The 16,355-nt window shown below is 26.9% G+C and overlaps 1 protein-coding gene across 1 annotated transcript; it reads right to left on the reverse strand.

The window, feature by feature from the left end:
- Positions 1-81: 81 nt before the first annotated feature.
- On the reverse strand, positions 82-12,354 carry P170DRAFT_508237 (uncharacterized protein; the record flags this gene model as incomplete). The annotated part of the gene is made up of 8 exons (XM_024854547.1): positions 82-1,091; positions 1,145-1,269; positions 1,317-1,367; positions 1,427-1,516; positions 1,584-1,784; positions 1,853-2,588; positions 2,666-2,847; positions 12,349-12,354. The coding sequence occupies 8 exons, from the start codon at positions 12,352-12,354 to the stop codon at positions 140-142; spliced, it is 2,343 nt and encodes a 780-aa protein (XP_024705269.1). The 3' UTR covers positions 82-139.
- Between the last annotated feature and the right edge of the window lie 4,001 nt (positions 12,355-16,355).

Genomic DNA, 16,355 nt, shown 5'->3' on the forward strand with positions numbered 1-16,355 from the left:
CGACACCCTCCTCCAAGCTTGAGAAGGCGATACCTGCAAATTGTTATCGGTTTATATACTATAGTAGTACAATTTAGTCCGACAAGCATCTCGGAGGACCAAACTCTGTCTTAAATGAAAATATTGCCTAGCCAAATAATCAAAATAAATCCGGCATATTTTCCACAAACCCTAGTAGGGTACTGGAAAGATTCTGCGACAGTTTCCAATGATTGATTTTCCCAAGCAAATCAATCGCCCTGAACAGCGGGCCTGACGCCGGTCTTCCCATTTGGATGTTGCCCATAACTTCGGCGAAGAACTTCATCTGGTTGATCCCAAGGAGTCTCAGCTCGGGGGAGTCGAGATGCTCAGCGTTACGATCAATATGAGCGTCCTCACTCGCACCAAATTGAGTAAAAGAGGCCCAGGCTAGCCCTGCATAATAAAGTGCCATTGGGACGTGAATGGCTGGCTCTGCTCCTAGCGCGTGCGTCTGGAACTCTCTCTGGATTAAAGCCGCATGCAGAAGCGCACGCTTGGCATTTGTTGATTTGGCCCAGGATGCGGCATACGTGGATTTCTGCTGAGATAGCATCTCGCCTTCTCGGCCACATTCGCATTCCAGGTCATCGAACCGTGTGTATAGGTGCATGAAGGTTGAATGCCAAAGGATGCGGAGGCAGAAGGGATCCGCGGTTGTGCTACTAGACGGAGGGGCATTTTCTGTGTTGTGATTCTGCCGTTGTAAGAACCACTGTATGAGTAACCGTTGGCATTTTTCGACTGTTGCTGAGTGCTGCATGCCAGCAGACCCTCGGTCCTCCAGAGCCAATGATCCGATGGACTCTAAAATGGCGTACGATTCGAAATCGTTGGTTGGTTTGGTTTCGACTAACAGAGACTTGGGGTCGGTGGACGGTGGTGAGGGAGGGATGAGATTTGGTTGCTGTGTGAGAAGGTGCTGCTTTTTCCACGCTACTGCGTTGGGCGCTGTGAATACGCCTAGCGGGGATAGCTTTGGGATCTTCTCAATGGCATGTCGTAGGATGGGCTCATGATTGTGCAGCTTAGCCAGTTCCACGTCGTGGATGTAGATTCCTACGACAATACTAGGGAAGACGTCGTTAGTGTTGTGTTGTATGGCGGTTATTTTGAATGGTACCGTTTCTTTTCCTCCAAGCGGGCCCATGCTTTCCATGATGCCTCTAGTTCCTCACCACTGCATTCTATATTGAAGGGTTTGGTAGCCTCATTGACTACCTTGAACAACTTTGCGCTGCGTGCCCACTTTGTCGATCAGTTCGTGACCTAACCGCTTAATGCGTGGGCCTCACCGCAATTATACTACCATGGAACACCTCGATTCCCGTTAGATCTTTGGGTCTCTAAAGATCGGTCAGTAGGAGGCACTTTGCGGTAGAGGGATGTGAAATAGTGCGCCTACCCCGACTAGAAGGCCAAATGTTTGACCTATCGCGGAAGCCTGCAGCGGATTGATGGATGAGTCGCCCGTCCCTGCTATATGTGCATCCCACTGAATGGACTCTCAGTAAGATGCCCACCTTTTCCAGTCATGAGTTATCTCAATAAGCATAACATACCGAGGCAAGGATTGACTTCTGCAGCCTTTCAAACATGCTTATGCCGTGAGCCACTGCTCGCGGCGACCCCAGAAACAGACTACCAATGGAACAGATGGACAAGAGGAGAAGGGCATTCTTTTTCGACGGACGAAATGTGGGCACATGGATGAGGGGAAATATGGGTTGAAAGTGTTTGAAATATGCTTGAAGGCAAAAGTCCTATCAATACGGTTAGTTAGAGGTGAGAATTGGCTGAGTTTAGACGCGGGTAAGAAAAAAGCACTTACCAAGAATCCAGTGGATGGCAAAATCCCTGGCTGTACACGTTGTTGAAGACTCTCGGCCAGCGTTTGCCGGTATGATTCGTCTGGGATCATGTGAATATGACCGCGGTCACGGTCACTGCTGCCGGGGCGCCGAAGATCTGGCGTCGTCTGACCAGATGATATGATGGACTCGGAGCAGGTATGCCATCGTCTCTGGATTGGCCCCTGTGCTTCGTCTGGGTTTCGTACGAGATCCATTGTTTGGATGTCGGTCGTCTCGATTAATGATTGATTCAGTGCATCAAGATCAAAATTAGGCCCTGTTAACCATGGCATCCAGTCGAGCTCTCTAAGTCCGTCTGGTAGTGTCTCCCACGGGCTTGTCTCAGATGTGAGAATATCATTCATCTCCGTGAAGGGCCAATGCATCACGGCGTCACCATGGTCGTTCGTGGGTTGATCACTCTGGCTCTGCTGAACTGGTACGTCTTCCACTGATGCGTCCAATTTCGACGCCGTCAATTCGGCTGGAAGATCCGGGATAGGTGGGAGGGGGAGATCCAACAGCATCTGCTCCTGCTCAGGAGCAGATGATGCTGATTGTGCAGCGTTGGATGGCTGGATCATGCAGGCCTGATGGTCACTCGTGTCATCGAGCGGGCTCCATTCCGCGACGGACCCATTATTGCCCTCACTAGTCTGTCTAGCTGGCTGAGCATTCACGCGATGTGATCTTGTATGGCGCAATAGTGTGTCTCTATAGGACTAATTAATATAGCTCTCTCGCTCCAGGTCGTACCACACCACACTACACTGTATACATGGCTCACATACTGTCTGACATAGAACTTGCCGCATACGTCACAAGTGAATGGGCGTTCTTTCGTGTGCGACCGGATATGGCGGGCCAGGTGTTCGGCCTTCTTGAAGGTTTGCGAGCAAATGGAACATTGTCGTTCGTCTTGGGAGGTCTTGGGGCGGCGCTGCCTCTCACGGGGGGCAGTGGGCGACATAATCTACCAGGTAGGTCTAGGAGGAGGAATGACGGATCCCACGGGGCGGCAGGATTTGCGGAGTAAAACCGGAGATACCCGGAGTCTGTGTGGGGCTGCCGAAGTACGGCCAGCCCTTGCGAAGAAATACGAATTTTATTTTATAACCAGAGTGACTTGGTTAACTAGTTAGGTGCCGGTTCTGTGGCTATGATCAGACTTACTGCCTAACTGCCTAGTGCCTGCTAGATTGACCGCTGAGCTGCCTGCTTGTGTGTTTAGTGTAGTAGTACTGGATGTTGAAGCTTACCGGTTGTATGGCTATTCACGTGAGCCTACACTGTATTTAGTCGGCCCCCACCACCTTCCTGAATACAAGCACTTTCACTCTGATAGAGCGGTTGTATTGAGTCGCATTTATCACTAGAGCTAAAGTCGCATAGTATAGAAAGACAGACAGGTAAATAGGTACTTGAGTAGGTACACAGACACTTAGACAGTAAGACTAGTAACGGCGCTGGAACGGTTGCCTAACTATCTCTAATGTGGAATGATACAATATATAGTAAAAGTAGGCGAGGTATATTGTAGGAATTACGAGGTAAGATGCTGTATTCATCTTGAATAAAACGTTTAATTTCTGATGATTAAGATGATGATAAAGGGAAGATCTAGATATACTAGAGGACCCTATTTTATATCTTATAATCTTGCTAGGGGTTTTTATTTAATTTAAGAGGTCTCTGGTAAATCACTGCGGATGATCTTATTTTAATAGGAATATTCCGGTATACCTATCTAGGATACTAGGAGTTTCCTATATATCCTTTTAAAATAATAATTATTTTAAAGCTAAAATATTTTATTTAAATATTTTTATTTAACTGTAATTATTTAATACCTATTAATTTAGCGTATTATTTAAATTTAATATACGGGAGCACCTTTATTAATATATCCGTGATTATTCTATCTATAGTTAAGTGTTAAAGTTTAATATCGTTATATTAAATTATCTCGCGAATCTAGTGGGTTTAAATATTAATATATTTATTTTGGGTATATATCTGGGTGTTCTTTATAAGTTTTAAAGCAGGTTCTAAATTAGTATAAATAATTATTAGCCTTATATTACTAAAACTGATTAATTTAAGTATCTAAATAATCTAAATTGCTTTTTTATCTATTATACTGACTATAGTATATTTAGCTTTATAAATAAATAAGCTTATTATAATTTATAATTTTAAGATCTAAGAAATAAGTTTACCAGCTAATATAAAAATAAAGTTAATAATAGATTTTTGTATATTAAGATCACTGGCAAAATCTGTATCTATATATTTTTTTATTATTTTTAATTATTTTACTATTTCTGCCTCTTTATCTTTAATTTATAAGCAGAAAATAATACTGTGATTAATTATTAATCAGAAAAATCAGAGAAAATAAATTAAATCTTTTATATATAAGTTATTAGGGTTTAAAGTAAATTATATAAATTATCTGGTTTTAAATAAGATATTAGGGCAAGTCTATAAAGTAATATATATAATTAAACTAAATAACTTCTAATATTATTTTAGAAGGTCAAAATTCAGTTTCTCTATAATTAATTTAATTAATTTAATATTTTTACAGGCTGGAGTAAATAAGGTTTTATTTAAATTATAGTTAAAATTATTAAAAACGCGCTATATATATATAAATTAAGTTAATTTAAATATTCTTTTCTTTCTATTTTTTTTTATTTTTATTTTTAGGTAGTAGGCAGCTTCCTGAAAATAAGTATTATCAAAAATATCTCAGATAACTACTATTATTTTTTTAATAGTTTTATAGTTATTAGCTGTCAAGATATTATTAATATAAATAATTAGGAAAGTTCTATTTATATTAATAAAGAGATATTTATCTACAGAGATCAGGAAAAAGCCTATCTTAGTTAGATTTTATTATAAAGTGAGATACCATACCCGCGCGGCTTGTTTTAAACTATAAAGCAGTTAAAACAATTAATAAATATATCTGGAATTATCTTTAAATTTTTTTAATTACTTTATATAAATAGTTTTATTATTAAAGAAATTATTTTATAAAAATATAAGCAGAATATCTCTCTAAAAATATTTAAAGTTTATAGCTGCTATTAAGGTGAAAAATAATTAGATAATTACTAAGTATACTATAGGCGAAAAAATGTCTTAAAAATTAATTTTATATTACTGTATAAAACTTTAAGTAATTTATTTAGCTTTAAAATATAAAATTTAATTATTAATATTTAATTTTAGCTTATAAACTTAATAACTGTAAAACACTTTATAGCCAGGGGGCAGATCTATAAGTTTTTATAATTTTTATTTAACTAGATTATTAAATTCTGATTTTATAGTCTTCTATTATTTATCTTTGTGTGGAAAGGCGATAGCTTTATTAAATAAAAAAGATTTAATTATTCTATTATAATTTCTGTGATAATTACTAATTAAAAAAATACTATTATAAAAAAAATAAGTAGTTAGTAGCTGGTCTGCCACCAGTAACTTAGAGATAAGAAAAAAGATATAATTAATAAGTATTAGCTTAAAAAAATATTAAACAAGCTTATTTTTAAAATTATTATTTAATTTAATTTTATAAAAGTTTCAGGATAATAAATTAATTAGTAAAAATATCTTTTAACTTTTATAATTATTATTAGGTGTTCTGTATAAGTCTAGGTCTGATCTTTTATTAAATTATATATTACAGACCTGCTTTAATTCCTTTATTAAAGGGATCTAGATAATATACTGCGTGTTTAAGGATATATATTTAATAAGTCTTATATTAAATATTTTAAAGTTAATTTTTGTTATTTTTTTATGAGACTGGATCTTAAGGAGAATAATAATTATAATTTTATAGTTAATAATTTTTAATCTTTTAATATTAGGCCTCTAATTATTTCTAATTTTATATAAAATTAATTCTTTATTATAAATAGATAAGATATTATAAATAAAAATAATTATCTTTATTATCTCGGCCTATAAATAACAGAGTAAATTATTATTAATTAAAATAATATAGACCTTTATAAGAATAATTCTTAAAAGGTGCTTAATAGGCAAATTTTAGTTATAAGTATATACAGAGGCAAATTCTTACTTAATCCTTTGTTTTTTTACTTACTTTAACATCTTATAATTAGCGAATTTTTTGCTATTATCGGAATAAAAATATTAAATTAGATATTCTGTGGTTTTTTTAGAATTAGTGTATACCTGAATTACTAAGCGTGTTTAATCTTTTATTTTTAAAAATTTAACTGAAGCAAATCTATTATATTAATTATAAAATAAGATTTAATATTTTGTTTTATTTTTATAGGCAGGTGGTATATTAAAATAACTATCTTTTAAATCTATAAAAATATAATCTTTATATTTTTTTATAGGGGTTATTACTTTCTATTTATTTTTTATTATTATTAAGGCTTTTTGGCAGGGCTTATAGATGTATTTTAATATAATAAAGCCCTTAATATCTAATTTATTAACTATTTTATTTAAACACTTTATATTTTTGATTAAAAGATAAATAAATTAATAGTATTATATTCTAAAATTAATATAAGTTTTCTTTATTATTCAAACATAGTAAGGTTTTGATTAATAATTTATATACTGAATTTTAACTATTTCTTTTATAAAAGGGGTCTTACTTTACTAAAATAAAGTCTAATTTAAATTATAATCCCTAGCTAATCTTATAATATAAATATTTTTTTAAATATTTTTATATTTAATAATTAATTTATCTGATATTTTTATAAAGATAACTTTATTCAGAAGGAAATTAATACTAAAATTTTTTTAATTTATTTTAATAATTCTTATCAGGTTAACTCTCACCTCTGGGAGGTAGAGAACACTAGTAAAAATTATTTTTCAGATTTTTATAAAATATTAAAAAAGTAATTTAATATCTCTAATAAATATTAAATAAGTTAAATAACCTGTTACTGTACAAATCTTACAGCAGAATAACTATGTAGTCCCTGTGATAAAGTTGCTGGGATTATTAATAAAGTGGTAGATTAATCCTAAATTAATAATCCAGTTATTTTAGCTTATATAACAGATTTTTTTAATATTAATTTTAATTATCTCTTCTTCCGAATTACCAGGGCTACCTCTCTTAAAAATTATATAAATAATATTATTATTAAGCAAAGTATTAGAGGACTTTATTTCTTTTTTTTATTACTTCTGCTTTTTTAATTAATCTTTTATTTATTAAGGGATTTTCTCAGGATATTTCTTTTAATAGTTTTTTTTTATAGTCTAATTTCTTGCAGTAAGAGTATTCCAGAAATAATTTTAAATTATTATTATTTTTTTAATCTTTAAAGTTCTTCTTTTTTTTTTCTTATTTTTTTAGTTTTTATCCTTATTTTTGCTAAGCTTTTTGCCGGTTTTAATCTTAATAAAATTTACTAATTTCTGGTTAAATTTTATATATATTTTTTCCTAAATCAGGACCTGAGACACCTCTGTATAAATTATAGTATTTTTATTAAAGCGCGAGTTAAAATAAAAGATTAAAAAGGTCTGCCATGTTTCTTCTAAATTATAAAGAAAAAACTAAGTATAAACTAATTTATTAAGGATAACTCCTTTCTTTAAATTTTTATTAAAATAATCTAGCGCTAAGGATATCTTTTGTAAGGATCCATATGGGATCCTCCCAAGGATGCTTAGTCAGAACAGGTGCTTAGTCATAGTCTAATAAACACATGATGAAAACATGTTTTTGCGGGGGTTCCCCTGAATCCCAGTGACAACACCTTAAGTAGAATATACTATATATTTAATATTTTTAACTAATTATTTTCACGCTATTTTATCCTTAAGGCACTAAGGTATTTAATTTTATAATTTTATTATTTATATCTAATTAAGGCGGCCTGTTAGCAAAATAGCTAGTAAAAAGAGAGGAACTCGCGGATAAAATATTTAACCACCTATTAAATTAACTTGCGAAAAAGAGTTTTTGTAAACTTAAGAAATTCCAGAACTAATAAAATCTCATAAGATTATTAAAAAAGAATTACTTAATAATAAATTAGAAATCTCACAGGTAAGAGAATTACTAACTCTAGATATAAAAATTATTTATAAATAAATTATATTATTAAAAAAACTTTAGGAACTCTAGTATATCTTAGTATTATTTTTTAAAAAATATAGTTAAATAAAAAATTTAAAAAAAATTACTTTTCTTATAAAAAAAAGGTCTAGCCTAAAAATTAAGTTTTCTAGTAAAAAAAAGTAATATTTAATATATAATTATATTATTTACTAAGTATTTGTTACCGGATAAGAATTAATTATAAAGATAAATAATTAAAAAAATAAAAATAAAATAAAAATAATAGTTATATACTTAGATTATATATTAAGTAATTTTTAGAGGAGTAATTTTTCAGATAATTACTATTTATAAAAATAAAAAGACTTTTATAAATTTTTAAAAAATTAATTAAATAATCTAAAAAATTATAAATAAAATATCTAGTTTAAGATATTATATTTTAAATCTCACGAGAATAAAGATAATTATATTTATTTTTAAAAATAAAAAAAGGCCAAGTCCGAGCTTAAAAATAAGATAAAAAGAATAAACTACTTATAATTTTATTTATTTTATAAAATATTTAATTAAAATTTTAAGTAAAAAATTTATAAATAATCTGAATTCCTGAAATTAAAGTAAAAGTTAATTTTATTAATCTTATATTTATATCCTTTTATAAAAGGCCACTAACTAGGACCTAGGAAAAACTAGTAATTAAGTTTATAAAACTTAAATCTAAGCTAAAACTATTTAAGATAGGGGTTTTTAGGATTTATAAAAAATAACCAGGTGCGGAAAAATTTATCTAAAATCTTGCGGGGAAAGTCATCTAATAAAAAAATAGATTTTATAAAGAAATAAGATAATTTATTATAAGTTAAATATTTTAATTATAGCAAGCTAGGCTATAAAATATCTAATTATTAATTAAAAAAGTTAATATAACTCTGAGGCCTCCTAGTAGGAGATATTAGCTTATTACAGATAAATAAAAGAAAAAGACCAGAGAAACTACTTTTTATAAAATTTTTTTTAATAAAACTATAAGGATAGCTGGTATTCTAAGGCCTTATAAAATAAAATAAGATAATACCTAAGTAAAAAAAAGGGAACTTATTAGAGATATTAATTAATACCGGAATAGAGATAAATCTAGTACCCCTTAATCTCGCGAAAGAGATAGAATAAAAAAAATTATTTATTTAATTTAAGATAATTAAAATAAACAGCTATAAAATCTTTTTATAAAAGATTATATAATTTTATTTAAAGCTAGAAAACTTATAAAATTATTATAAAATTTAAATAAGACTCGCGATAATATCTCCTAGTATATCAGAAATAACTTTAAAAATATTATAAATAACTTAAAAAGAATTTATTATTTACTTTTATAAATATTATTTAGAATTTTCCTATAAAAATCAGGTCTATATTATTTTAGTATCCGCGGAAAAATAAATAAAAAAATTTAAAAAAAATAAATCTAATTAGCTAATTATAATCTATATCTGGCAGGTTAATACAGCAGAACTAGAAAAATAAAATATCCTAAAATAATTAAAAGATTTCGCGGAGGTTTTCTTAGAAAATCTCGCAGAGAACTTACTTCTGTATTATAAAAATATTAATTTAAAGATTTATCTTATAAAAAATTTTAAATTATAAATTAGTCTAATTTATAAAATATTTCCTGTAAAGAGTAAGATATTATAAAAATATCTTTAAAAAAATTTAAAATAAAAATAAATTTAGACTTTAAAGTTACTTATTAGAGTACTAGTACTATTTATAATAAAAAAAAAATAAAAGTTTGCGAGTATATATAGATTTTTAGGATATAAATAAAATATCCGCGAAAAATACTTATTTATTATTAAAGATTAATAAGTATATTAACACACTAGCCGGAGTATTATAGTTTATATAATTTAATTTTTATAATATTTATTATAGGATTTATATAGCCGCAGGCTATAAATAAAAAACAGCTTTCTGAACAAAATTCAGACTATTTAAGTATTTAATAATATTATTTAATTTAATAAATATACCTGTAATATTTTAGAGATTTATTAATAGCCTATTTTAGGATTATCTTAATAATTTTATAATAATTTATTTAAATAATATTATAATCTACTTATAAAATCTAAAAAATTATAAAAAATAGATCCGCAAAGTTTTCTGAATTTTATAAAAAGCAGGCTTATATATAAAATTTAGTAAGTATAAATTTACGGTAATAAAAATAAACTTCTTAAGATTTATTATTAACTAAAATAAGATCTAAATAAAAATTTCGCGAGTCTAGATAATTATAAAGTGGCTAATACTAAAAAGTATTTATAATATTTAATAATTTATTAAGTTTATAAACTAATATTAAAGATTTATCTGGTAATTCTTAGGTTTAGCTATAGCTTTAATTAAAATAACTAAAAAATTCCTAAAGAGAGAGAAGAGAAAGTCTAGCCTAGATTTTTTAATTATAAATATAAGTAAAAATTTTAGAAATCTAAAAGAAACTTTTATAAATATAATAATTATATATTACTTTTATAAGGATTTACCCTTATAAATAGAGATAAATATATTTATTTATATAATTAGTATAATTTTCTTATAACTAAATAAAAATAGTTAATAAAGACTAGTTATTTTTTTTTTCTCGCAAAATAATTCCTGCAGAGCAGAATTACAGGATTTATAACTAAAAATTACTTATAATAATAAAGGGCTTTAAAAAATAAAAATACTACCTAGAGAAGGCAAAGTATCTTATTAAAGTCCTTATAGACTATAATATATTATATTATTTTGTTATAAAAGAATTATTATAAAAGTAAATATAATAAATATAAAGACTTATAAGTTTTTTTTTTATTTTAAAATATTATCTAAAAAAAAAAAACCTAATAAATATATTTTTATAAAAACCTAATTATAAAAAATCTGCCTATTAAAAAAATATATAAAAGTTTAATACTAAAGCTCTCTAGTAGCTTATAAATCTTTTAGATCTAGAGATAAAATAGATAGTTATAAAAAAAATCCTTATAAAAAGAATTATTATAGCTAACCAGGCTAAAATATAAGTATAAGCTATAAAAGTTATTTATAAAAAAAGACCTTACTAAAAAGATCCTTTAGAAAAACTATTAAAGAAAATTCCCTAGTTATTTTAAATAAATACTTTTATACAGAGGATCTACTAAAAGCTTATAAAGTCTAAAAAATTTATTTATTATAAAAATAAAAAAAAAATAAACTAATAAAATAAAAATCTCACAGAAACTAGTTATACCAGAAAAATAAATTTTATATCTCAGATAATTTAAAATTAAAGTTAATTATTTTAATAAAATTTTATAATAATCTATTTACTAGATACTTTGCCTCGCGAAAAACTAATAAATTAATTTTATAAAAGTTTTACTAGTTATAAATAATAATATTTATTAAAAAATATTATATAGCTTATAAAGAGTGTTAAAAAGGCCGGAGGATTTATAAAAAATAATATAAATTATTAGAACTATTATTAGTTCCTAGGAAGATCTAAAAATAAATAATAATAAATTTTATTACAGATTTTCCCGCAAGTTTATTTATAATAGGCGGTTCACAAGTCTCTTTTAATTATATATTAATAATTATAAACTAATTTATTAAGATAATATATTTTATTCTTATAAAAAAATAATTTACAAGAAAAAATTAATATAAATACTAACTTATAAGATTTTTAGACTTTATAGTATACCTGCAAAAATAATTATTAATTATAGGTTAGTATTTATAAAAGGCTTTTAATCTAACTTTATATATTATTTGCGAATTAAACAGAGGTTAAATATTATATATTATTCTTAAATAAATAGCTAGACAGAGCAGTTAAATAATATATTAAAATAATACTTACAGGTATATATTAATTTTAATTAAAATAATTAAGTTAATTATTTTCCCCTCGCAGAATTTATATATAATAATATTTAATAAAGCTTAACCCAGGTATTATTCTTTTATATATTAATTAAAAAATATCCTAAAATAATTACCCTGGACTTGTGAGAAAGTCTAGAAATAAAGAAATTAATATAAAAATAAATTTTATAAATTAAAAAGATTTATAAAATAGCTAAAAAATTATTAAAATATACTCGCGAGTATTAGGCCCAGTACTATAACCAGAAAAAATAAATAAAAGTATTTACTAAAAATTAATTAATTTAATTATTTTTAAAAAATTAATAAAGCCTGTGGCTAAATAAAAAGCTTAATTAATTAGATATAAAATTATTATATATAATAAAAAAAATTAAAAAATAAGCCTACTAATTAAAACTCCCCGCAAGGATTAAAATATATAATATATTTTATATATCCCTATTATACAAGCATTAGAAAATACCGGAAGTAAGATTTATAAAATAATTTTTTATAACTTACTAGGATAAAAAGCCCCAGAAATATTATATAAAAAAGTTTTAAGCAGAAAAAACCTGAAATAAAATAAAAGAATTTTTAGTTTAGTAAAAGGGATATCCTCGCGAGAAAGATATAACCTAAGAATCTATTATAAATTTATATTATTTAGACCTGTATAAATAGTTTATAAATAAAAAAAAATCATTTATATTAAAAAATAAAAAAAATCTTTCTCTAAGAGAAAAATAGTAAAAATCTTAATAATACAGATTTATTTTATTAATACTAAAACTTTAACTACCTCACATGTTTAAAGAACAGAATATTACTAAAAATATAATAATATATTATAATAAAATAATTATTATTTAATAATATTTACTTACTCATAAATAAATAAATAATACTATAATATAAACAGTTATTATATTTTTGCCTGATTCTGCTAGAAATATAAAAATTTTAAGATATAATACCCTAGGAGAGATTATATTATTTATAATTATATTTAATAAGGGATTATACTCTAGTATAAATTATAAAATAGCTCTTATAATATTAGGCACATAAAATAAGCCGGGTAAATAAAGCTTTTTTTTAATATAAAAGGAGTTTCTGCACTAGCTATTAAATCTATTATTATTCACAGGTAGTTAGGTTTTCTGGGCCTGACCAGGGAGAAAAACTAAAAATAAAAATAAGTATTTATAAGGGATATAATCTTTACATAGGTAGTTTAATTATACAGGCTATATCTTATATAATATAGTTTACTAATAGTACCGGGGCTTTATCCTAAGTTTTTCTGCTAATTAGGCCTTAGAAAGGCGCGGGTTTAATTATATAGAATTAATAAAAGAATCAGGTTATAAATAGCCTAACTAGATTAATCAGCTAAACTAGCTAATTTAGATTAAAAATAATTTAGCAGGGCAGTAGGTAATAGATAATTATTAAAGGATTATAATAAAGGGTATATTTGTCTGCGGCTGGTATAGTATATATAAGATAAAGATTATCGTACTAGAAGGACTAGCTAATATAAAAAATATAACTAAAAAAATCTTATAAATTATTTATATAATTAAATTAAAAATTAATCTAGCTAATATATATTATTTATAAAAAATTATAAATATTAATACAGAAACTAGGGCTTCCCGGACTTATTTTTAAGATAGGAGAGAATAATAACCTGTAAAAAAAAAGTTTTTTAAAGAAAAAATATTTTTTTAAAAAATAGAAAAAGAATATAATAATAATATTAATATTTTTAAAAAATTTTAGCAGTAAATATAATATTATAATTTATTATATACAGGAAGTTTATAAATAAATCTAGAAATTAATAATCTGATTTAAAATAAAAAATCTCACGATATAAAAATAAGATAGGAACAGAGTCTTATAATATAAAAAGTAAAATAAAAAATAAATTTTAATAATATAAAAAGTAAGATAAGATTAAAGTAAAATAAATTTTATATATTATATTTTATAAAGCATACTTAACTCCTAAGGGCTAATTTATTAGAAATAATAATTATTAAAAGAAAGAAAGAAAAAAAAAAGAAATTATAAAAAAATCTTTTTATAATATAAAATTAGGTATTTAGTAGTGAATATAGAAGGCATAATATAGTAATATTTAATTTAAAAGGATTAAATAATAAAAATAACCGCGGTAAAATATAATAGATTTTATAATAATAAACCTAGATTTAACAGGTTCGTAAGCTGCTAATACTATATAAATAATAAAAAAAAAGATTAAAGTAATTTTTTTTTTTATAATTATTTTTTTCTAAAAAAAGTTTTTTAATAATAAAAGATTTTTATAGATGCTTCGCGGAGGTACTTTATAAGATTTATTAGAGATAAATTAAACTAAATATAATAGATTTTATAAATAGAGTATTTTAGATAGATACTAAGCTCGTAAATAAATTAAGGTAATTATATTAGTTAAATCTTTATAATAAGAGGGCTAGCTTCGCGAGAAAACTAAAAAGCTAATTATAATAGATTTTATAAACAGGATATCCTAGGCAAAAGAGTAATCTCACGAAATAAGTCTGCGGTATATATAAGATATATTCGCGAAAAACTATAAAACTAACTATAATAGATTTTATAAATAAAATATCTTAAATAAAATATATCTTTATAAGAATTATCTATATTATACTATACTAAAGGTTTCGCGAGGCAGTTAATACTTACGAACCTAGGAAAAAATAACTCGCGAGATAATATTTTTTATAAAATTATAAAAAAAAGCAAACTAAGTATTAATATCCAAGGATTACTAGGCAAAGGGTCCCTGTGGGATAAAAAGGATTAGTTAATAATTATATTTATAAAAAAGATCTATATAGTATAGTAATCTCGCAAGGCAGTAGTTTTCGCGAGAAAAATAATCTCGCGAAACTTAATAATATTAACTAGTTAATTTTATAAAATATTTTAAAGACTAAGGCCTTCAAAAAAAAGAAGTAAATATAAAGATTTATATAGGATTTTTCTAAGAATACTTAGTCAGAACAGGTGCTTAGTTATAGTCTAATAAATATATAATAAAAATATATTCTCGCGGGGGTTCCCCTGAATCCCAGCAACAACACCTTAAGCAGAATACATTATATGTTTGATATCCCTAGCCAATTGCTTTCACGCTGCCTTACCCTTAAGGCACCAAGGTATTCAACCTTATATCTTTTTAATATACTTATTTATATCTTTATATTACGGATAAATTATTATTATTACCGATTAAAGTCTTTTAAAAAATTAAATATTATATATAACTTTATATTTTCTGGACAGGGCCTTCACAAGGTCTACAGTAATATAGAAATAGATAAATTTATAGCAGATAGTTTTAAATAATAAAGCAAAAATAATACCTATTATTTTAGTATTATTATTTTTTTATTTAAAAAGCCTATTTTAAGCTCTCTAAGTTATATTAAATAGTATTAGTCTTTCTAGGGTTAATACCGGGGCCTTAGGACAAGAGAACTTATTACTAATTATATAAAATATATTTTTAATTTATAGTTTTATATTAAGATCTTTAATCTAATCCTAGTAGTTCTCTGCTAATATAAATTAAAATATAGTATACTTTCTGGGCGCTATAACTACTTTATTAAAATATTTTATTTATTTTAAAAATAGTCAATCGCTTTAAGATCTGTTTTAGAAACCTTAAATAAGGGTTCTAGGGGTCTAGGTAAAGGACTCAGTCAATCAAGTCTCTGGGCTTATAACCTGTAGGAATTACGAGATAAGACACTGTATTTATCTTAAATAAAATATTTAATTTCTGATAATCAAAATAATAATAAAGGAAAGATCTAGATACACCAGAGGACCCTATTTTATATCTTATAATCTTACTAGGGGTTCCCATTTAATTCAGGAGGTCTCCGGTAAATCACTGCGGATAATCTTATCTTAGCAGGAATGTTCCGGTATGCCTACCTAGGATACCGGGAGTTTCCCACATATATTGATATTGCCTCTCTTCTTATCCTTCTACATCTCAACGTAAAATGATGTAACTTTATACATAAATACATTACACAGCAGGCAGTTGCTAAAGCGGTAACAGGATAGGTCCCGCATCCCAGTGCCACATTGCACACGAGTGGGGAGTATGGGATATCTGTCAATGCTGGACACAAGGATTGAACAGAACCAGCAAAGTGATAGTCGACTACTCGTACTGCACCTTGTTAATCAACGCCCCATTATCATCGCCATCCTTGAGAAACGTCGCGATAGCACGTGGGTTTGCTATGTTTGCAGGGCTCTAGTTGCCTAAACGGGAGCGTCAGCCCTAAGTTCCTAACGTAGCGGTTTGCCTGTCTGTATGCAGGTAGGCTGGTCATATTCCGCGCATTCTATTCTCAAATGGCATCGGGTAGCGGCACGGAGAAGTTTGAACCGGTACAAATCTGTAGTGGAGT

Source organism: Aspergillus steynii (genome assembly GCF_002849105.1).
Source record: "Aspergillus steynii IBT 23096 chromosome Unknown P170scaffold_3, whole genome shotgun sequence".
Lineage (NCBI taxonomy): Eukaryota > Fungi > Ascomycota > Eurotiomycetes > Eurotiales > Aspergillaceae > Aspergillus > Aspergillus steynii.